The sequence below is a fragment of the Bos indicus genome, chromosome 26 (assembly GCF_029378745.1).
Source record: "Bos indicus isolate NIAB-ARS_2022 breed Sahiwal x Tharparkar chromosome 26, NIAB-ARS_B.indTharparkar_mat_pri_1.0, whole genome shotgun sequence".
NCBI classification, from domain to species: domain Eukaryota; kingdom Metazoa; phylum Chordata; class Mammalia; order Artiodactyla; family Bovidae; genus Bos; species Bos indicus.
This window is the reverse complement of record NC_091785.1, coordinates 16,464,658-16,489,334: the sequence shown is the minus strand read 5'-3', so window position 1 is coordinate 16,489,334 and position 24,677 is coordinate 16,464,658. Positions and strand designations below refer to the sequence as shown.

Genomic DNA, 24,677 nt, shown 5'->3' with positions numbered 1-24,677 from the left:
CAATGTTACATTATTGTCCAGATAGGTTTTGCCCCTCATTTTTTGTTGTTACTCATATAAATAATGCAATTATTACAAATATTTGCATGATTTGGGTTTCCTCTTTTGAGTAAGTTTCTCAAGATGGCAATAAAGTGTCAATGAACATCATTTGAACTTGGTCCATATTATCTAGGAATGGGTGGGAGATCTGGCAGATGAAGAACACAAGGCTCAGCCTGCATAGATTGTTCTCTATTCTTCTGTTCAAATTTAACATATTAAATAAATATTTTCACATGATTAATTTTTAAATGTTTATCATGAATATTGTTAACAAAACAGAATAGTAGTTCATTATTTTGGATGTACCATAATTTATTTTAGGCCAAATAGTTCGCTTTCAGTATTTTGTTGCTAATAATGTTAAATAATGCAATCTATATCAATCATTGAACATCCCTGATTATTTTCTAGAGTAAAATTTTGGAAATGCAATTAATAAATCAGTAAATATTGGGTTTTAGCATGTTGTTGTTGTTCAGTCACTAAGTGATACCTGACTGTTTGTGACCCCATGGACCACAGCACACCAGGCTTCAATGTTTTTCAATATCCCCCAGTGTTTTCTCAAATTCATGTACATTAATTTGGTGATGCCCTCTAACCATCTCATCCTCTGTCACACCCTTCTCCTCCTGCCCTCAATCTTTCCCAGCATCAGAGTTGGCTCTTACCATCAGGTGGCCAAAGAATTGGAGCTTCAGCTTCAGCATCAGTTTTCCAATGAATATGCAGGGTTGATTTCCTTTATGATTGACTTGTTTGATCTCCTTGCTATCCAAGGGACTCTCAAGAGTCTTTTCCAGGACCACAATTGGAAAGCATCAATTCTTTGGCACTTAGCCTTCTTTATGATCCAACTCTCACATCCACGCAAGACTACTGGAAAAACCATAGCTTTGACTAGATGGATCTTTGTCAGCAAACTGATGTCTCTACTTTTTAATATGTTATCTAGGTTTGTCATAGCTTTTATTTCAAGGAACAAGTATCTTTTAAACAGTTTATTATTAACTGATTCAATTTTCCCATAGTGAGTATGACCTTCTCTCAGCTTCCTTGCCTATGACCTCCCAGACTCTGCTCAAATCCACCTAACTATGGAGACCTCATCCTCTTGGGGTAGCCCAGTTTGTCACTGGTTAACTAACTGTTATTTCACATGTTGAGCAGAACCTTTTTTCTCATAATCTCTACTTTTTGATCCCTACTAAGTTTTTTTATTCTGTAGTAAAGTGTTGTTGTAGTAGTCACCAGGCAGAGGCAGGATGGATTTCCCACTGAAAATTTAGTATAACTGTTGAGGTTGGTAGTGATACACACATTTCAATAGGATATGAAAAATTCTGTTACTCACATAATGAGGCTTTTGGGGTAGGGCACAGTGCTAGAAAACCAACCAAAAAATGCCTGGAGAAAGCTTGAAAAGGACACCAGCTTGGAATTTTTATGGTGGTTAGGGGGTGGAGTAGGGGGGTGGAGATCCAATGTATGTGTGGTTTAAACTTCCTGCTTGTGCCAAAGAAGCACTCACATCAGCTAGTCCAAGTGTGAGTAGAAGAAGAAAAATTAAGGCTTAAAAGATGCCAGGACTCCAAAAACAAAAAATGGTGTCATATTCTCTATTTTATATTGTTAACCTGTTTATAGTTCAGTTCAGATCAGTTGCTCAGTCGTGTCCGACTCTTTGCAACACAACGGACTGCAGCATGCCAGGCTCCCCTGTCCATCACCAATTCCCAGAGTCCACTCAAACTCACGTCCATTGAGTCGATGATCCCCTTCTCCTCCTGCCTTCAATCTTTCCCAGCATCAGTTGTCTTTTCAAATGAGTCAATTCTTCTCATCAGGTGGCCAAAGTATTGGAGTTTTAGCTTCAGTATCAGTCCTTCCAATGAATATTCAGGACTGATTTCCTTTAGGATGTACTGGTTGGATTTCCTTGCAGTCCAAGGGACTCTAAAGAGTCTCCTCCTACAACACAGTCAAAGGCATCAATTCTTCAGTGCTCAGCTTCCTTATAGTCCAACTCTCATATCTATACATGACTACTGGAAGAACTATAGATTTGACTAGATGGACATTTGTTGGCAAAGTAATGTCTCTGTTTTTTATATATGTTGTCGAGGTTCGTCAAAGTTTTCTTCCAAGGAGCAAGTGTCTTTTAATTTCATGGCTGCAGTCACCATCTGCATTGATTTTGGAGCCCCTCAAAATAAAGTCTGTCACTGTTTCCATTGTTTCCCCATCTATACGTCATGAAGTGATTGGACCAGATGCCATCATCTTAGTTTTCTGAATGTTGAGGTTTAAGCCAGCGTTTTCACTCTCCTCTTTCACTTTCATCAAGGGGCTCTTTAATTCTTCTTTGCTTTCTGCCACAAGTGTGGTGTCATCTGCATATCTGAGGTTATTTGATATTTCTCCCTGCAATCTTGACTCTAGCTTGAGCTTCACCCAGCTCAGCATTTCACACGATATACTATGCCAGCAAATTTGGAAAACTCAGCACTGGCCACAGGACTGGAAAAGGTCAGTTTTCATTCCAATCCCAAAGAAAGGCAATGCCAAAGAATGCTCAAACTACCACACAATTGCACTCATCTCACACGCTAGTAAAGTAATGCTCAAAATTCTCCAAGCCAGGCTTCAGCAATACGTGAACTGTGAACTTCCAGATGTTCAACTGGTTTTAGAAAAGACAGACGAGCCAGAGATCAAATTGCAAACATCTGCCGGATCATCAAAAAAGCAAGAGTTCCAGAAAAGCATCTATTTCTGCTTTATTGACTATGCCAAAGCCTTTGACTGTGTGGATCACAATAAACTGTGGAGAATTCTGAAAGGGATGGGAATACCAGACCACCTGACCTGCCTCTTGAGAAACCTGTATGCAGGTCAGGAAGCAACAGTTAGAACTAGACATGGAACAACAGACTTGTTCTAAATAGGAAAAGGAGTACGTCAAGGCTGTATATTGTCACCCTGCTTATTTAACTAATATGCAGAGTACATCATGAGAAATGCTGGGCTGGAAGAAGCACAAGCTGGAATCAAGATGCTGGGAGAAATATCAATAACCTCAGATATGCAGATGACACCACCCTTATGGCAGAAAGTGAAGAGGAACTCAAAAGCCTCTTGATGAAAGTGAAAGAGGAGAGTGAAAAAGTTGGCTTAAAGCTCAACATTCAGAAAACTAAGCTCATGGCATCTGGTCCCATCACTTCATGGGAAATAGATGGGGAAACAGTGGAAACAGTGTCAGACTTTATTTTTCTGGGCTCCAAAGTCACTGCAGATGGTGACTGCAGCCATGAAATTAAAAGACGCTTGCTCCTTGGAAGGAAAGTTATGACCAACCTAGATAGCATATTCAAAAGCAGAGACGTTACTTTGCCAACAAAGGTCCGTCTAGTCAAGGCTATGGTTTTTCCAGTGGTCATGTATGGATGTGAGAGTTGGACTGTGAAGAAGGCTGAACGCTGAAGAATTGATGCTTTTGAATTGTGATGTTGGAGAAGACTCTTGAGAGTCCCTTGGACTGCAAGGAGATCCAACCAGTCCACTGTAAAGGAGATCAGTCCTGGGTGTTCTTTGGAAGGAATGATGCTGAAGCTGAAATTCCAGTACTTTGGCAACCTCATGCGAAGAATTGACTTGTTGGAAAAGACTCTGATGCTGGGAGGGGTTGGGGGCAGGAGGACAAGGGGACGACAGAGGGTGACATGGATGGATGGCATCACCAACTGGATGGACATGAATTTGAGTGATCTCCGGGAGTTGGTGATGGACAGGGAGGCCTGGCATGCTGCAATTCATGGGGTCACAAAGAATCGGACACAACTGAGTGACTGAACTGAACTGAACTATGCATATAAGTTAAATAAGCAGGGGGGCTATATACAGCCTTGATGTACTCCTTTACCGATTTGGAACTAGTCTGTTGTTCCATGTCCAGTTCTAAATGTTGCTTTTTGACCTGCCTACAGGTTTCTCAGGAGGCAGGTAAGGTGGTCTGGTAGTCCCATCTCTTGAAGAATTTTCCACAGTTTGTTATGATCCACACAGTTAAAGGCTTTGGTCTAGTCAATAAAGCAGAGGTAGATATTTTTCTGGAACTTTCTTGCTCTTTCTATGATCCAATGGATGTTGGCAATTTGATCTCTTGTTCCTCTGCCTTTCCTAAATCCAGCCTGAACATGTGGAAGTTCATGGTTCACATACGGTTGAAGCCTCGCTTGGAGAATTTTGAGCATCACTTTGCAGCATATGAGATGAATGCCACTGTATGGTAGTTTGAACATTCTTTGGCATTGCCTTTTTTTGGGATCGGGATGAAAATTGAACTTTTCCAGTCCTGTGGCCTCTGCTGAGTTTCCAAACTTGCTGGCATATTGAGTGTAGCACATTCACAGCATCATCTTTTAGGATTTGAAATTGCTTAACTGGAATTCCATCACTTCCACTAGCTTTGATTATGGTGATGTTTCCTAAGGCCCACTTGACTTCACATTCCAGGATGTCTGGCTCTAGGTGGGTGACCACACCATCGTGGTTATCTGGGTCATTAAGATCTTTTTTGTGTAGTTCTTTGTATTCTTGCCACCTCTTCTTACTGTCTTCTGCTTTTGTTAGGTCCATACCGTTTCTGTCCTTTGTTGTGACCATCTTTGCATGAAACGTTCCCTTTGTATCTCTGCTTTTCTTGACGTGATCTCTAATCTTCAATCCCTCTCATTATTGTCTTCTCAGAGAAAAGCACACTCAACCTTTTTCAATGCATTTTGTAAAATGTGATTGCAATTCTCCTCAGTCTCCTTACCTTCTTATTATATTGGTCAGTTTCTTCTGGGTATTTTGAAGAATATCAACACCAAGAGCTAAATTTTATAATTTTAAATACATTTCAAAATGGTCTCCTTCTTGTGTATTACCTTGTGGCTTTAATTGGAGAATGATATAAATAGAATAATTTGGAGAAATTTAATAAATAAATAACACTGGATTAGATAATTTTGCTTAGGGAAACACAATTGTATTTTGTTGTTGTTGTTCAGTTGCCAAGTAATGTCCGACTCTTCGCAACTCCATGGACTACTGCATGCCAGGCTTTTCTGTCCTTCATTACCTTCCAGAGTTTGCTCAAACTCATGTCAGCCCCTTCTCATTTTGCCCTCAGTCTTTCCCAGCATCACAGTCTTTTCCAATGAGTCAGCTCTTTGGATCAGATGGCCAAAATATTGGAGCTTCAGCTTTAGCACTAAAGAATATTCAGGGCTGATTTCCTTCAGGACTGACTGGCTTAATCTTGCTGTCCAAGGGACTCTCAGGAGTCTTCTTCAGCACCACAGTTCGAAAACATCAATTCTTTAGCACTCAGCCTTCTATATTGTCCAACTCTCTAGGCATGTTGAATTTATAGTGATGATGGCAGGTTCAGGTTGTTCCAATAATAAAAACATCTTAGAAATCAACCTTTCTCCATTATTTTAAACAGTAAACTTAAGATTTATTTGCAAATTATATTCCAACTTTCTTATATTGTTTTTAGGATGTCCATGTGATCCTACTTTCCTTCTGACCTATGCTCCCTGCAATGTGATCTGCTCCATTATATTCCGGAATCGTTTTGAATACAGTGATGAAAGTTTTCTGACCTTGGCAAAGTATATTCATGAAAATGCAACAATTTTTAGCACCCCCTGGATTGAGGTAAGGTCAAGGTTCTCTTTAAATAAGAAGTAACTTTCTATCTAAAGTGATTACAACATTTCTTTGTGCTACTGTTTGGTACCACTTAGTGAGTTATCATGGAGAAGGAAATGGCAACCCACTTCAATATTCTTGCGTAGAGAATCCTGTGGCTGGAGGAACCTGGTGGGCTGCTGTCCATAGGGTCGCACAGAGTCCGACACGACTGAAGCGACTTTGCATGCATTAGAGAAGGAAATGACAGCCCACTACAGTGTTCTTGCCTGAAGAATCCCAGGGATGGCGTAGCCTGGTGGGCTGCCATCCATGGGGTTGCACAGAGTCGGACATGACTGCAGTGACTTAGCAGCAGGAGCAGCATCGAGTTATCAAAGCAATTGAATGTGTTGAAATGAGTTTGTAAACAAAATATAAGAATAGTAATAAAAAATAGTGCAACAATTATAGCAAGTTTTTTTTGAGAAATCTTTTTTCCTCTGATTTTTATGTGTTTAAATAAGATGTATATACATTGTATTTTTACTGTTAGTAAACTGTCAGAAAAAAAAAAAACAATAACCTATGCTGTACTATAACCAACAACTAAAATTCCATGGATCATAATGTTATGATGTTTTCTACCTGAGAAGGACTCTAGAGAGCAAGTAGTCTATGGAACAGAAAGCTCACTGGAAATACTGAGCTTATTTTCAAAGTAACCTAACCAAAAGAAGAATGAGTTAGATATAAAAACTAGATTTCTTGATTCTCTATCCAGTTTGATACAAGATCAGATCAGATCAGTTGCTCAGTCGTGTCTGACTCTTTGCGACCCCATGAATCGCAGCACGCCAGGCCTCCCTGTCCATCACCAACTCCCGGAGTTCACTGAGAAGATAGCAGCTGAATAAATTTCTTCAGTACCTACCGAGGGTATTAAGTCATGAAGACACTGTTTAAAAAGGATTCTGTAAACTCTAGGACTGTGATGGCCTAATGAATAAGGGCAATGTGTACATTTCTGAAGATGTAAAATGCCTAAATAAAAGTAAGTTAGGTAATATAGGCATTTCCTTAGTCTTTATGGTATAGTTTCTTCATTTAAAAAATGGTATGGTGTGAACAGACTTAAAAGGAGTTATTGACAGTAATACAATAATACTAGGAGACATTAACACATCACTTACATCAATGGACGGAACAGTTCAGTCCAGTCACTTAGTTGTGTCTGACTCTTTGCAGCCCCATGGACAGAACAGCCAAACTAAATTGGTAAGGAAACATTGGCCTTAATCAACATATTAGACATGATGGACTTGATAGATTTATATACAACATTCCGTCCAAATGCAGCAGAATACACATTCTTTTCAAGTACACATGAAACATTTTCCAAGATAGATCATATGATGTTACAAAACAAGTGTCAGTAAATTCAAGAAGGTGAAATTATATTGTGCATCTTTTTGACCACAGTGGTATGAAACTAGAAATCAATTACAAGGAAAAAAAAAAAAACTGTGAAAAACATAAACACATAGGAGATGAATATGTTGTTGAATATGTTGTTAGCTGAACTAAACAATAATGGGTCAAAGAGGAAGTAGAAATACCTTGAGAGAAATGAAAATGGAAACACAACATTCCAAAATCTATGTGACTCACAAAAGCAGTTCTAAGAGGGAAGCTTATAGTGAAACAGGTCTACCTTAGGAAACCAGAAAAATACCAAGTAAGCAATCTAACATTACACATAAAACTAGAAAAAGAGTGGACACTCTCCATCCTCCTTCTGATGTCTATGTCAGAAGCTTTCTCTGTTACTTTTCTTTCTTTAATAAAACTGCTACACAAAAGCTCTTGAGTGATCAAGAATGGTCTCTGGTCCCGAAGCTAAATCTTCTGAGATCACAAATCCGACACAGTTCACTGTAAGCTATCATCTTGGGGGCTCATCCGGGATTTTCAGGACAAGGTAAGAACACTCAAGAGCTCTAGCCTCTCTGCTTTCTCAGTATACACATTTTTTGCTTTACTTTACTAATGCTATGGTTTGCGTGTGTGAATGAATGACACACCCTGTACGAAGGAAGTGATGAGCCCTGCTCAGTGGTTTTGAGGTGCCTCATAATGACTGAAGGCAGCTCCCCAAAAGGGAGCCTTGTTAGGGGTTTATGCCAACCTGCCAATGCCAAGAGGCACTCAACATTCCTTCGAGGGGAGTGGCCATAAGTGGGCAAAGCATGTGGAGTGAACTTTCCTTTCTCGGTCAATTTTTTCTGGTCTCTTTGACCATTCCGTAACTGGGGAATTAGAACTACTAACCTAATCTGTTAAGAAAGCTGAGCGCTGAAGAATTAATGCTTTTGAATTGTGGTGTTGGAGAAGACTCTTGAGAGTCCTTTGGACTGCAAGGAGATCCAACCAGTCCATCCTAAAGGAGATCAGTCCTGGGTGTTCATTGGAAGGACTGATGCTGAAACTGAAACTCCAATACTTTGACCACCAGATGTGAAGAGCTGACTCATTTGAAAAGACCCTGATGCTGGGAAAGATTGAGGGCAGGAGGAGAAGGGGATGACAGAGGATGAGATGGTTGGATGGCATCACCGACTTGATGGACATGGGTTTGGGTGAACTCTGGGATTTGATGATGGACAGGGAGGCCTGGCATGCTGTGGCTCATGGGATTGCAAAGACTCGGACACGACTGAACCACTGAACTGATACTGAACCTAGTCTGTTGGATCATAGACTTTCAAGGGAATTGGGATTCATGCTGATACTATGCACTTTTACTTAAACCCCAAGTATGGAAGCGCCTAGCCTTGCTAGAAGGCAAAAGTTACAAGAGCTTGTTTGGGAGCGAGCAGGAGCTCTAGCTCCAGGAAAGTCTCTCAGGCTAAAGGTCATTCTCTTGACTGCCTGCCTCAGGGCCCAGAGTCCTAAAAGTGAGTTTTTGTCATGACTGTGCCTCTTATCTATGTGGATAAAAGCACTGCTGGTGACCATGAGGTTTTTGAGGACATAGGTTGAGAATTGTAGAATCTGTTTCGATTGGAAGTGCAATGGGCTTCTTCTTTGGTAGTGCTAGCTGTTAGCAGACCAGAGAAAGCTCTCCAATGGCTTCTGTCTCAATTCCATAGATATTCCTTTTGCGGAATCTGTGGAAAGGAACTGGAATGATTGGACCTAGTAGCTTGAGGACAAAAATCACTTTTTCGTCCCTGGCCAGCCCTCTACCACCTCTTTTGCTATCACATATACTGGCACAGTGACACTCAGAAGGGACATCTTGGTAGTTGCTTGTCTCTTTATGACTCACCACTTCTACTGCAGTCAGGACTGTATTTAGAAATGTACATGGCACACATAAGATAGCTGCTTCCTCTAGTAGTCCTAGCTTGGGAAACATTCTGGGAAACTACTTGGGAAATCAAACAAAGGTTTTGGTGGTAAGAAACTAGAAATCAATCTGGTAAGCCATCAGGTCTACCCCTGGTGCATCTCCACCCCACCTTGGTGGTAGAACCGGGAGGGATGAGTAAGATGCCTGTGTCAGTAAGGGACAGACTAATTCTGACCAGGGAAGGAAAGCTTCATTGGCAAGTCTGTCTGCACACTCATTTAGAGTAGGGAGGGACGCCTCTGGTGGAAAGAAGCCACGGCCGTGGGTGCTGCTTTTTTCTCTCTTACAGATGGGAATTAACAGTTCCAGAACCATTCCTTTACAATGTTAAAAAACTTGGGACAAGTTTGATCTCCAGAGTTTAAAAAATACACGTCTGATCTTTTGTGATACTGAAAGGCCACATTATCCTTTGGAAAATGGGGAACACTGGCCAGTTAAAGGGTCTCTCAATTATGATACCATTTTACAACTAGACAAGTTCTGTAGAAAACAAAGGAAATGGGTAGAAGTGGCAGATGTGTTGCTCTTTATCTCTCTGCAAGACATGCCAGACTTATGTACAAAGTGTGCAGATTTGGGTATGAAGCCTTCAGCTGCCTCCTGTATCTGGGGCTGTATCTGGGGCTTACTTTGCCTCTGTATCTGGGGCTACCAACTGAACAGGCTGAGAATCAGGGTGCCCTCCCAGGAGGGGTTGCCTTAGTCTCAGTAGAAATTCAAACAGTCCCAACTGTGGTCGAGACTATTTAGAGGATCCAAAAAGTACATAGAAGGCTTTATGGGACTAACTTTACTTTATGACCTTACTTGGAGAGATGTAATGTATGTCTTGGGACAGACACTGACTCTTAATTCAAAAACTCGAGTTTTGGGGGAAGCCACTACTTTTGGAGATGAATGGCTTGAAGGCAAGGGGCAAGAGGGAACATGAAATAGCCCTCCTTCCTACTGGGAGCCAAGTGGTTCCAATAACAGAGCCAGATTGCTGGATGTATTCTTGAAGGACTCAAGTGAGCACAAGGACTTTATACTATGCTAAGACTGACATAGAACAGGGAGAGAAGAAAACTCCTGATAATTCCTAGATAGACTACAGAGGGCTCTCTGCAAGTTTGCTGATGTTGATCTTGAAATTACAGAGGGAAAAATGATCTTAAAAGGTAGTTTTCTCACTCAATCGACTCCAGATACCTGCTGTAAGTTACAAAAACAGGCGTTTGGACCAAATCAATCTTTAGAAAAACTGTTGCAGCTGTCTCAGACAGTATATTATGGTGGAGAATATGAGGAGGAAAATGAGACAAAAAAGAACCAGGCAAAAGACTAAAGCCCCAGCATGGCTGTTAGATCCACTCTGAAACAGCCTGAGGAAAAATGCCCAGAGGGACCCGGGTGAAAAGGGATGGACTTGTCATTACTGTGGAAATGAGGGGCATCTCAAGTGGGATTGGCCTGAGGCATCTAAGCTGCCCCCGGCTCCATGTCCAGTCTGCAAAAGACCATACTGGAGAAGAGACTGCCTTCCGAGGTGTAGGCCCCATGGGTTGGACTCTCAAGACAATTGGGACTGAAGGTGCCCAGGGTTCCCCACACAAGCTCCCATCCTAATTACACCTGAGGAACCCCGGGTATTAATAACTGTGGGGGGCCAATCAGTCAATTTCTTTTAGACACTGGGGCAATTTTCTGTGTGCTCACTGAAGCCTCTGGTCCTCTTTCCTCCTAATCCACTACCGTAATGGGACTATCTGGATAAGCCAAACATTATCTCAGGTGTCCTTTAAACTACAACTAGAACTCTGTGCTATTTTCTCGAGTTTCTAATTGTGCCAGAATTTCCTTCACCCCTTCTGGGGAGGGATATAATGAACAAGGTCCAGGCCTCTGTCTTCATGAATATGGAGCCTGCTCTTCCTCTCCCATTAATTGAACAGAATATAAACCCTAAAGTGTGGGCTGATGGAAAAACTGAGGGTTGAACACAAAATGCTGTTCCTGTTGTTATCAACCTCAAAGACCCTCACCTATTTTCACATCAAAAGCAGTACCCACTAAAGCCCGAGGTTAAGGAAGAGTTAAAACACATCATTGAAGATTTAAAGGAACAGGGGCTATTAATTCCCTGTAATAGTCCATGCAACACTCCTTTTTTGGGTGTAAAAATGTCAAATGATAAATGGAGACTAATTCAAGATATACAAATAGTAAGTGCCTAATCTTTATACTTTATTGCCTGAAATTCCTAAATGAGCCAAACATGACTTTAAGATAATTGAGAGGATTTTTGGCATTACAGGCTACTGCCACATTTGGATTCCTGGTTATGGAGAACTTGCCTGGCCTTTATATAAACTTACAACTGAGACTCAGCAGGTCTAAACCGACAAGCTGGTTAGGCCCTCAGAGACTCAATAGGCTTTTAAGGCTCTTAAAACTGTTCTCTTGCACGCTCCTGCTTTGAGCTTGCCCACAAGATCAGAATTGAGTTTGTTTCTTAGTAAAAAAAAAAAAAAAAAAAAAAAACAACTTATGGCCACATTCCTTAAGGGTAATTGCTGCTATTGACCTGCTAATGTCTATAGGTCATAAGTTGACTAATGGACAAAATCTTACTGTACTGACTTCTCACGATGTAAGTGAGATCTTAAACTCTAAAGTTCAGAGCAACAGTGGCTCCAACTTTATGAATAGAATATCACTTACACAGTTCCTGGAGACATCAATATTCAGAAAAAGCTGAAAAGGCTAATGACATTAGTAAGAGGCATCTGTGTAAGCAAACTCAGGAAACACAAGACTGTTGGTTTAAAGTTCTACCTGTAGCTTTAATGAGGGCTGGAACTGCCCCTAAAAAGGAAGGTCTGTCCCCCCTTGAATGTATCTATGGAAGACCCTTCTTACACACAGATATTGTTATAGACTCTGAAGCCTTAAAATTAACCATGTGACTCAGCTTTCAGCTTTTCAATCGCCTTATCAATTGAAGGCTTCCCATGGTGGGTTTCTCCACTTCAAGGAAAGGACTTTCTTCACCTCTTCACCACAACAATCGTATGTGATGCCTCTTTGGGATCTGATGACCACTAGCAATCCTAAGATGGATTGATGTAACTATGGACATAATGTACTTTTAATTTTGATTATGTTTTAACTTGGTTTAATGACTATTTTGCCTCACATCTGTAACTCCAAAATGGGGTTTGTTTCTAACCGTTGGAAAGCCTTTAGGTTACAAATGGTTGTCCTGAGAGAGTCAATTCCCACACACAAAACAAAATAGAAAAAGAAGAACAAAGCCCAAAGTTAGCAGAAGGAAGGAAATAATAAAGATCAGAGACTAAATAAAACAATAGAGACTAAAACGACAATAGAAAAGATTCAGTTCAGTTCAGTTCAGTCGCTCAGTCATGTCTGACAACCATTTGTAACCTAGGAGTGCCACAGCCTCCTCCAACTATTACTTGGGGCCCTTGGATCAGAGACCTTCAATATGAGGGTTAGGAGAATATGTTGCCTCAACAATTTAGGGACGATGCCTCTCAACAGCAGCAAGTAGTTACGGAATGAAAACGGTGTCCTTTTCTGTTGGCAACATAATTGTCTTAAAAGAAAAGGGGGGAATAAGAGAGTACATTCCCAGGCAGGTTGATAAGAAGTCCGGTGTCCCTGAGGAGGAGAAAGGGATCTGGAGCTCATGAAGTGGAGATAGGGGTCTGGAATTCTCAAGGAGGAGGAAAAGACAAACATCTTTTTTTCCCCTCTACATTCGTTAGTCTTAGTCACATAAAACTTTTTTTTCCTCTAAGCCTGGTACTGATGATTACACAACAAACAACTCAGTTTAAACTCTGTACTAAAGATTATATAACAACAATACATCCTGCTTGAGGACAATTTCTCTTTCCTGAAAACCTTCTGGCTAATTCTGTTATCTTAAAATGTTAATTATGGGAGTGGATCTAGTAAGATCTTTACAACATTGAGACATTCTTTTGATTTATCATAATGACTAATAAATAATGACTAACTCCCTTGCTTAGACTGATGTCCCTGTCCCTCTTCTGATGTCTATGTCAGAAGCTTTCTCTGTCCCTTTTCTTAATTTAATAAAACTGCTGCACGCGCACGCGCGCGCGCGCACACACACACACACACAAAACAAACTAGAAAAAGAACAAACAAAGCCCAAAGTTAGCAGAAGGAAGGAAATAATAAATATCACAGATTAAATAAACAATAGAGACTAAAATGGCAATAGAAAAGATTCAGTTCAGTTCAGTTCAGTCGCTCAGTCATGTCCAACACTTTGCAACCCCATGGACTGCAGCACGCCACGCATCTCTGTCCATTACCGACTCCCGGAGTTTACCCAAACTCATGTCCATTGAGTCAGTGATGCCATCCAACCATCTCATTCCCTGTGGTCCCCTTCTCTTCTTGCCCTCAATCTTTCCCAGCATCAGGGTCTTTTCAAATGAGTCAGCTCTTCACATCTGGTGGCCAAAGTATTGGAGTTTCAGCTTCAACATCAGTCCTATCAATGAACACTCAGGACTGATCTCCTTTAGGACGGACTGGTTGGATCTCCTTGCAGCCAAGGGACTCTCAAGAGTCTTCTCCAACACCACAGTTCAAAAGCATCAATTTTTCAGTGATCAGCTTTCCTTATAGTCTAACTCTCACATCCATACATGACCACTGGAAAAAAACATAGCCTTGACTCGACAGACCTTTGTTGCCAAAGTAACGTCTTTACTTTTTAATATGCTTTCTAGGTTGGTCATAACTTTCCTTCCAAGGAGTAAGCGTCTTTTAATTTCAGGGCTGCAGTCACCATCTGCTGTGATTTTGGAGCCCCCAAAATAAAGTCACCCACTTTAGAAAGATTGATGAGTCTGACTAGAGTTTATCCAATGTGATTATCTTTTCAAAGAACCAGCTTTTAGGTTCACTAGAAAAGATTAGTGAACCTAAAAGCTGGTTCTTTGAAAAGATAATCACATTGGATAAACTCTAGCCAGACTCATCAGAAAAAAAGAACGCTCAAATAAATAAAATCAGAAATAGAAGAGGAAAATATATCACAGAAATTCAAAGAATCATGAGAGACTACAATGAATAATTATATACCTACAAATTGAACACCTAGTGAAAATGGATAAATTCATATAAACACACATACCAAGATTGAATCAGGAAGAAATAGATAATCTGAAGAGTGAACACTAGCAATGAAATAGAACCAGGAATCAAAACTCACCAAAACCAAAAATCTAGGACCAGATGGCCTCACGAGTGAATTCTACCAAATATTTTAAAAAGACCTAATGCCTAACCTTTCCAAACATGTCCAAAGGAACACTTTCAAAATTATTCTATGATGCCAATATTATGCTTAAACCTAAATTAGAAAAGGAAAAAAAAAAAAACACTAAAAAGAAGAGAATAATTAAGGTCAATACTTTTGATGAAGCTAGATGCAAAAATCCTCAACATAATATTCAGTTCAGGTCAGTCACTCAGTCACATCCAACTCTTTGTGGACTGAAGCATGCCAGGATTCCCTGTCCATCACCAACTCCTGGATCTTGTCATGTCCACTGAGTTGATGATGCCATACAACTATCTCATCCTCTGTCATTCCCTTCTCCTCCTGCCTTCAATCTTTCCCAGCTTCAGGATCTTTTCTAATGAGTCAATTCTTCGCATCAGGTGGCAAAAGTATTGGAGCCTCAGCTTCAGCATCATTCCTTCTAATGAATTTTCAGGACTGATTTCCTTTAGGATGGACTGGTTGGATCTCCATGCAGTCCAAGGGACTCTCAAGAGTCATCTCCAACAGCACAGTTCAAAAGCATCAGTTCTTTGGTGGTCAGCTTTCTTTGTCAACTCTCACATCCATACATGACTACTAGAAAAACCATAGCTTTGACTGGATGGACCTTTGTCAGCAAATAATGTCTCTGCTTTTTAATATGCTGTCTAGGTTGGTCACAGTTTTTCTCCCAAGGAGCAAGTGTCTTTTAATTTCATGGCTGCAGTCACCATCTTCAGTGATTTTAGAACCCAAGAAAATAAAGTCTGTCACTGTTTCCATTGCTTCCCCATATATTTGCCATGAAGTGATGGGACCAGATGCCATTATCTTTGTTTTTTGAATGTTAAGTTTTTAAGTTGCATTTTCATTCTTCTCTTTCACTTTCATCAAGAGGCTCCTTAGTTCTTCTTTGCTTTCTGCCATCAGTGTCGTGTCATCTGCATATCTGAGATTATTGCTATTTCTCCAGGCAATCTTGATTCCAGCTTGTGCTTCATCCAGACCAGAAAGCCCCATGATATACTCTGCATATAAGTTAAATAAGTAGGGTGACGTACAGCCTTGATGTACTCCTTTCCCAATTTGGAACCAGTCTGTTGTTCCGTGTCCAGTTCTAACTGTTGCTTCTTGACCTGCCTACAGGTTTCTCAGGAGGCAGGTCAGGTGGTCTGGTATTCCTATTACTTGAAGAATTTTCCAGTTTGTTGTGATCCACACAGTCAAAGGCTTTGGTGTAGTCAATGAAGCAGAAGTAGATGTTTTTCTGGAACTCCCTTGCTTTTTTGATGATCCAACAGATGTTAGCAATTTGATCTCTGGTTCCTCTGCCTTTCCTAAATCCAGCTTGAGCATCTGGAGTTTCTCAGTTCACATACTGTTGAAGACTAGCTTGGAGAATTTTGAGCATTACTTTGTAGTGTGTGAGATGAGTGCAAATGTGTGGTAGTTTAAACATTCTTTGGTATTGCCTTTCTTTTGGATTGGAATGAAACTGACCTTTTCCAGTCCTGTGACCACTGCTGAGTTTTCCAAATTTGCTAGCCTATTGAGTGCAGCACTTTCACGGCATCATCTTTTAGGATTTGAAATTGCTCAACTGGAATTCCATCACTTCCACTCGTTTTGTTTGTAGTGATTCTTCCTAAGGCTCACTTGACTTCACATTTTAGGATGTCTGGCTCTGTGTGAGTTATCACACTTTCATCATTATTTGGGTCATTAAGACCCCCCCCCTTTTTTTAATAGTTCTTCTGTTTATTGTTGCCACCTCTTCTTAATATGTTCTGTTTCTGTTGCGTCCATACTATTTCTCTCCTTTATGGTGCCCATCTTTGCATGAAATTGAAATCAGCAATACATTAACATGTTATAATCTATGAATAAGCCAAATTTATTTTGGGGATGCAAAGATGGTTTAGTGTCTGCAAATCAATCTATGTGATACATCACATTAAAAATGAAGAATAAGTCATATGATTTTTAAAGTTTTGCAAAGAAACTTTTTGACTGAATTCAACATCCATTTATGATAAAAACTCTGGAGTGAATAGAGAGGGAACATACCTGAATGTAATAAAGCCCCCATAGGAGAAGCTCCCATCATTCTCAATGGTGAAAACCTGAAAGTATTTCCTCTCAAATCAGGAATAGCACAAGGATGCCCACTCTACCCACATTTATTCAGCATAGTACTGGAAGTTCCAGCCACAGCAAGCAAAGAAAAAGAAGTGTGGTACTGGCACAAAAGCAGACATAGATCAATGGAACTGAAGAGACAGCTTAGATATGAACCCACACCTAGTAGGTAATTAATATACAACAAAAGAAGCTAGAATACAAAATGTAGAAAAGACACCCTCTTCAATCAATGGTACTGGGAAAACTGGACAGTTACATATGAAAGAATCAAACTGGATGCCTTTATCATGCCACATGTAAAAATAAATTCAAAATGGATAAGGATTTAAATGTAAGAACCAGAACTATAAAAATTCTAGAAGTAATCATAGATGTTCGCTCTTTGACATTAGTCTTGTTGATATTTTTTTGGTTATGCATTATTAGGCAAGGGAAACAAAAGCAAAAATAAAGGAATGTGACCTACTTAAATGTAAAAGCTTTTGCACAGTAAAAGTAGCTATCAACAAAACAAAATGCCTGCCTGCTGAATAGAATATATTTGCAAATGATGCAACTGATAAGGAGTTAGTGTTCAAAATACACAAAGAACTCATACACTTCAACAACCCAAAGAAAACCCTAGTTAAAAAATGGACAGAAGGTTCAAATAGGTATTTTTCCAATGAAGACAAACAGTTGGCTAATAGGCACATGGAAAGATGGTCAAAACACTAATTATCAGAAAAATACAAATAAAAACACTAAAAGATTTTACCTCACACCAGTCAGAATGGCTACTATAAGAAAGAGAAGAAATAACAAGTGTTGGGAGGATGTGGAGATAAGGGAACACTAATGCACTGTTGGTAGGAATGTAAATTGAAATGGTCACTATGGCAAACAGTATAGAGGTTCCTCAAAAAGTTAAAAATAGAGGTCCTATAAGATCTGGGACTTAACTGGGTACTTCTCTCTAGAAAACTTCTGGGTATTTATCTGAAGAAGAGAAACTTATTCAAAAAGATATATGCACCCCTATATTCATTGTAGCATTGTTGACAGTAGGTAAGATATCGAAATCACCTAAGTGTCCATTAACAGATGAAAGGATAAAGAAGAAGTGGTATACACACACACACACACACTGAAATATTACTCAGCCATATAAAAGCATGAAATTGTGCCTTTTATACAGCATGGATAGTCCTCGCAGATATTATGGTAAGGGAAGAATGTCAGGCAGACAAAGACAAATATCATATGATTTACTTCATATTTAGAATCTAAAAATTAAAACAAACAAAATAAAACAGAAACAAATTCATAGATACAGAGAAGAAACTGGTGGTCCTCAAAGAGGAAGAAGTAGAGGGATGAATGAAACAGGTAAAAGGGATTAAGAAGTATAAACTTCAAATATAAATGTAATAAGTCACAGCGATGTAATATAAAGCATAAGGAATAGAGTCAATAACATTTCAATAACTGTATGATGACAGATGATTCCTAGGTTTATTATGGCAATCAATTTGTAATGCATGTAAATGGTGAATCACCATTTTGTACGCCTGAAACTAATATAATACGTGTCAACAGTTAATATATTTTCATAAAGATAAATGTAGAAAAAGTGTATGATCCCTGCACACTGTTTGGGTGACTCTCTGTAGACACGTGTGTAGTGTAAACTGGGATGAACACTGGAATCTACCTCTGTCACTAGTTTTGTGACTTAGACTGGTTGACTAACCTTTCTGTGTCAGGAGCCGCGTTAGGCATTACTGACAAAATGGAGGCACGGCCCCAACCGCCTCTCCTCATCTCGCAGGCACGGTCCCAGGGTGAAGGAGTTAGGACTTGTGATTCTGACTTGTTCTTTCCTTTCTTTGGTTGAGTTGGCTGGAAAGAATGTTAAGGTGCTCGAGAGAAGCATGAGAAAGCACAAAGCCTTCTGCGGTTGTGCCCAGAAAATAATCTATAAAATAACCATTGACATTTGTTCAAGGATCTTTACAAAGACTGTCCCAGGATGAGCACGTAGGCCTTAGCTTGAGGCCATGGGAAGGATTGTTTTCTGAGACCTGTTTGTGAGGGAAATATTTATGGCAAAAGTAGTTTGCTGAGTTTAGGGCTTAGGGATAATTAAGAATAGCTAGAAGCCTTTTTAGGAGATAGTGATCTTAAGATGCTGGGGCAAACAGGATTTAGAAAGATAAGAAATAAACGGAGGAATATGTCTTGAGTTACAATGTAATCACAAGTAAGTATAGGACACATAAGAGAAAGTAGATAGTAGATAGTAAAGCCTGAGATTCTGAGAGAATCGCTGAAGCAGGAACTCTGTTTGTAGGACAACAATGATTTCTGGAGACAGTAAATCTGGGTGGGGGAAACTGAAAATGTCAAACCTCTGACCTAATGCTTTGGTCAAAGTATAAAAGAGAACCTGAAGCTTGAAATAAACATGTAGTTCCGTACTATGAGTTGGAGACTACATCATCGTCCGCCGACACCGCTCACCCCTTCAGGCTGGTTCCCTGGCTGCTGGAGCTGGACTCCGGCATTTCTGAACCTCAGTACCCTCATTTGGAAAGATGTGGTATGATCCTGAATTTCTTCAGAATTATAGTTAGGAAAATAACTCTAATGATTTTGAAATTAGTTGTTAATTTGTGCATACTCTCATTCAGGCCATTTTATCAGTTCCCTTTCCTTCAAATCCCAAATGGGTTCCAGTGCAAGAACCATATCTTACTTATCTTTGTTTGCTCATTTTATAGCAATATGTCTGCACCATAATATGGGCTTGTAAATGTTTGCTGAATGAATTGACTGTTTCTTTTCTTTTTCAGCTCTACAATGCTTTCCCCTCTTTACTACATTATCTCCCAGGGAGTCATAACACATTATTTAAAAACATGACTGAGCAAAGAAAGTTTATTTTGGAGAAAATAAAGGAACACCAAGAATCCTTGGACCTCAATAACCCTCAAGACTTTATTGATTACTTCCTGATTAAAATGGAAAAGGTAAAATGGGATCCAGATTTGCTGCTTCATCTTTGTAGGTGGAGTGATGTGATGCATGGAATAGCTTTGTTCTTCTCAGTGGAATCAGTTTATTAAAACAAATGCTCCTTCTTAAAGATATATTCATTGCAACCTATTGTTGTGCAAACCATACTGGATGTCTTGAATTATTTCTGCATTGTCACTGAAAATTGCTTGGAAGTGTTTATATTTACCATGTTAAAGCTGGTTCTTTATTTGAGAACAGATTGAAACACACACACACATTCAAGATAAGTGATAGATGGTATATTCTCTTTCATTAAATAAATTCCATGAATGGGTGATGTAAGAAATGAGAGAAGGCAGAAATGGATGGGAATCTAGAAAGGCTTACTCTTGGAAAGACAGTAGAAAACAGATGAAGTAGGTTTTGAGGATTAGCAGAGATGATAAAACTGGTTCAGGGAAAGATAAGTGCAGTGATGAAGTGGAATTTTTAAAGAGATTGTCTTGATAGTAACTGAGGAACTGTCGTGGGTTTAATGACTGATGAATTTGGGAATAGTGTTTCAGTTTGAGGATAGGTGGTTCTGAAGGCCTGAGTGAGAAATTCAGATATGATGAAATTGACAATAGATGCCTGAACTGATGGTGAGTAGCAGTGATGACTTGATAAGAGTCAGGTTAGATAGAAATTACTGAAGAACTGATATACTCCAGTGGGTGAGAAAGTGAGGAATCAGAAAGGACTTGGAAGTTTAACTCTGGTTATATTTTAATTGAAGAAATTCTAACAACACATCTAACTTTACCTTCATCTGTAACATTCTCTAATGTTTGGCTTAATTTGTCAAATAAGTAAACTTAAACAATTATGTTGTTTTATGGAATTATTGTAAGTTACTTGTAAGTTGCTTTTACTTATCATGTAATCCTAATACATCATTGCCAGGAGAAACACAATAAACAGTCTGAGTTTACCATGGACAACTTGATCACCACTGTATGGGATGTATTTACTGCTGGAATAGAGACAACAAGCATCTCTCTGAAATACGGACTGCTGCTCCTGCTGAAGCACCCAGAGGTCACAGGTAGTATCACATATTATGGACAGGATCAAATTCTGGTTAGAAATTGGCAGGCACTGATGACTTTTCTACTTTTCATCTGCCTCGAAGATGTCCAAGAAAAACTTCCATCCTTAGTACATCTTCCTATCATTGTATGAATTGCATTTAAATTAGAGTATAGCAAAAAAGGAGAATGAAATAGTTAACCAGTAGCAGAGTTATGGAGGGCAGAGGTCACTGTCCTCCCTACTGTGGTGGAGTATCCTTGATTTGCATCAGGTCAGGTGCAGTAGGGCTTCCATGGTGGCTCAGATGGTGAAGAATCTTCTCTACAATGATATTGCTTGATAAGCCTTCCAAGTCCACATAAATGTACTTTTGTCAAAAGTTAATTCTACTCAGATGCATTTGCAATGGAAAGATTGACTCAACAAAATCACAATCTTTCTTCATCAAAAAACCTCACTCTTTAAATTAAAAGTGAAAGTGAAGTCACTCAGTCGTGTCCAACTCTTTGCGACCCCATGGACTGCAGCCCACCAGGCTCCTCTGTCCATGGGATTTTCCAGGCAAGAGTATTTGAGTGGGGTGCCATTGCCTTCTCTGTGAGGATAGAGACTGTACCTTTTTCCTGTTTCCCTGGTTAGCAATAACAACATCATTCTGGTGGGGAAAGCAGACCAGTTTTGGCAGCCCTGGTGGGAAAGGTGGATCTCGCATTTACCTAGGTTGTGGGCAGGAGGACCCTCTCTGGAGGGAATGCTAAACGGGTATATATGAGTGAGACAGGAGGCTCTGGGTTCACACACCCCCATGACAACAGGGAAGGCTAGGCTGGGTGCCCTGCCCTTGAGTTTCTGAGCTGGGCTGGGTGCCCTGCCCTTGAGTTAAATTAAAAAGTTATACACAAAAAATCTGTTCAAATACACCCTTTTGGTCAAACAAAATTTCCTGAAAAATGTAATTTCTCATCCTCCTTTTTTTCTTATTCAATCCTCATCTAAGAGAATATTTCCTTTACTCTATCATGCTTTGTGCTTTGACCTATTAAGACACTTCTATTTTTATTTTTTTGAGTTTCATTGTCTTACAATGTTGTATTAGTTTCTGCTGTAAAACGAAGTGAACCAGTTATATGTATATATATTTACGAGCTTCCCAGGGGGTGTTAGTGGTAAAGAACTCACCTGCCAACATGTGTGTGATACATAAGAGATGTGGGTTCATTCCCTGGGTTGAGAAGATCCCCTGGAAGAGGGCATGGCAACCCACTCCAGTATTCTTGCCTGGAGAATCTCATGGACAGAGGAGCCTGGTGGGCACAGTTGAAAGGGTCACAAAGAGTCAGACATGACTGAAACAACTTAGCACTATTATAAATCTATATACATATAGATTTATAATGGTTGTATCTTTTTGTTGGATTGATTCTTTCATCATTATGTAATGTCCTTCTTTTTTCACTTGTTCCATGCAGTCTTTGTTTTAAAGTCTATTTTGTCTAGGAATTGTTTCCTCAACTTTGTTTTTCTTCCATTTGTATTCAATACATTTTTCTAGTGGAGTAGCTGCTGGGTGATGGTGGGTGGGGCTGGGTCATGTGGCAGCTGGTTATGAAAGCCCATGGGGTCCAGTCTAGTGCTGGTCCTCTGGTGGTTAGAGCTGGGTCCAGGGCCTCTTCCTGAGATGGCTGGCAGAGAGTTCTGGGGCTTCCTAGAATTGGGTGTCAGTTTGCTGTTGGGTGAGCCTGAGACCCAAGATGTCTTCTAGTGGTGCTGACCTGCTATTGAGTAGGCTGGATCTTGACATGGTTGGCTGCAGGACTGCTGTGGTCCTGGGGCTGAGGTTGGCCTGCTAGTTGGTGGATCAGGCCCCAGGAGTCTTGAGGATAGTACCTGCCTTCTGGTATATGAGGCCATATCCTGGCTTCTCTGGCTGCAGGGTCTTGGGTATCTTGTTAGGGCGAGCCAGATCCTGTGTTCTCTGGCTGTAAGACCTTAGGGGTCCTGGAATTGGAGTTGGCCTGCCCATTGTCTAAACGGGGGCCCAGGGAGACCAGGGGTTGGTGTCTCCCAATGGTTGAGAGGAGTTGGGTCCAGGGACAGCTGGGGGTCAGGGCTGCTATAGTAACTGGCATGCTGGTGGGTAGGACTATGTCCCAGCCCAGCTAGCTACTTGGCCTCCCACATCCAAGAATGGGTGATAACTGGCTGATGAGAAGGGCCAAGTTCTGGCACTAATAAACCACAGGGAAGATTCTAAAATTGCACTCACTATCATCTGTGTCCATGTGTTGGGATGAGCTCTCCAAAGTAGCTGCTACCAGCATATGTGTTCTGGAGGTGAGCCCCAACTGTCCTGTGCCTCTCTGGGAGCCTGTCCAAGATCAATAAATGGGTCTGACCCAGGCTCCTTTCAAATTACTGCTCCTGCTTCTGGGTCCCAGAGTGGGTGAGATTTTGTATACACTCTTTAAGAGTGGAGTCTCTACTTCCCACAGCTCACTAGATCATCTGAAATAAGCCCTGTTGGCCTGCAAAGCCAAGTGCTCTGGGGGCTCATCTTCCTGGTGCAGCACTCCTGGGTTAGGGAGCCCAGTGATGGGTTCAGACCCCTCACTTCTCAGGAAGAACCTCTGTAATTGTAATTATCCTGTTCATGGGTCTCTTACCCCGGGGTATGGTCTTAACTGTGCTATGTTTCTGCTTCTCCTATGCATCTCATGATTCCATCCTTAGATCTTTAGTTGTTGAAGAACTTTCTCTTAGACTTCAGGTTGTTCTTATTGATAGTTGCTCTGTAAATCATTGTATTAATCATTTTGTAATGCTTGTGGGAGGAGGTGATCTCAGAGTCTTTCTACTCTGTCATCATGGATATTCTCCCTTAACTTACTCATTATTCCTATGTGTTGAGTCAACCAAGCATATTGTTCAGTTGGTCCATTTATTAAGTATTTACTGCATGGAGTACTTCTACTCTCTTAGAACCTTTATAAAATAAAACTGACATAAACAAAATGGTTAAACTGCATGATGTGAGCCTTTGAGATCCCACATCCCTGAGTTTATTTTAAAAAATACACAAAGGAGAGAATCAGAATTGAGAAATGAATTTCATGATGTAACTGTGCTTTATATATGTGTGTATTTAAGTCTCTAATGAAATTCCAATTTGCCCATGACATTGATTCTATATCTTTTTTTCCCTTGTAGGGAAACACATGTAATTTTTCCTTCTCTCCATATCCTACCACAATGTAATCATGATTAAGAAGATAAAATATCTTTATCACTTGACATAAATTCTGATTTCTACCTTGCCAGCTAAAGTCCAGGAAGAAATTAACCGTGTGGTTGGCAGAAACCGGAGTCCCTGCATGCAGGACAGGAGCCGCATGCCCTACACAGATGCTGTGATCCACGAGATCCAGAGATACATTGACATTGTCCCCAACAACCTACCCCATGCAGCAGCTCAGGACATTAAATTCAGAGAATATCTCATTCCCAAGGTGAGAGGTATTTCATCTATACTCCTCATTAAGACTCTTAGGTTCAACTATCACAGCAGAAGATGTATAGATTGCCTAATTGTCTATATTATTACACAGTCATATCTCAGGTATTTCACCCGCTGACCACATGCTTCTTTCCTTTTAGTTTGTAGATACATTTTAATAAATATAGTAGTACTTAGACTCCCACAGGATTCTCAGTAAATTGTTAGTCCCATATTCTGCCTGTTCATTAGGCTAATCTTCTGTCCAACCCTTATATTCCAGTGTATATTTTATTACTCTTACCACTTAATCAGTAAGCACCTCCTTATCCGTTTCACTTGTCAAAAGTCTAATGCAACAGTTTTCTTCCTCCCTACCTGCATTTGAGCTACTGATCCCTTCTGGAAGACCGTGCAGCCCATCCGGGTAATATTATAGTCACCAACTCAATCAGTTCAGTTTAGTTCAGTTGCTCAGTCATGTTTGACTCTTTGTGACCTCATGA

At 40.2% G+C, this 24,677-nt stretch overlaps 1 protein-coding gene across 1 annotated transcript in view; it reads left to right on the top strand.

Moving 5' to 3' along the window:
* LOC109553148 (cytochrome P450 2C21-like) overlaps positions 1–24,677 on the top strand; it is a 51,951-nt gene that overhangs the window by 9,941 nt on the left and 17,333 nt on the right. Inside the window, exons 4-7 of the mRNA XM_019953103.2 lie at positions 5,597–5,757; positions 19,439–19,615; positions 20,550–20,691; positions 23,997–24,184. Coding sequence (XP_019808662.2) covers positions 5,597–5,757; positions 19,439–19,615; positions 20,550–20,691; positions 23,997–24,184 — 668 coding nt within the window. The remainder of the gene's footprint in view (positions 1–5,596; positions 5,758–19,438; positions 19,616–20,549; positions 20,692–23,996; positions 24,185–24,677) is intronic.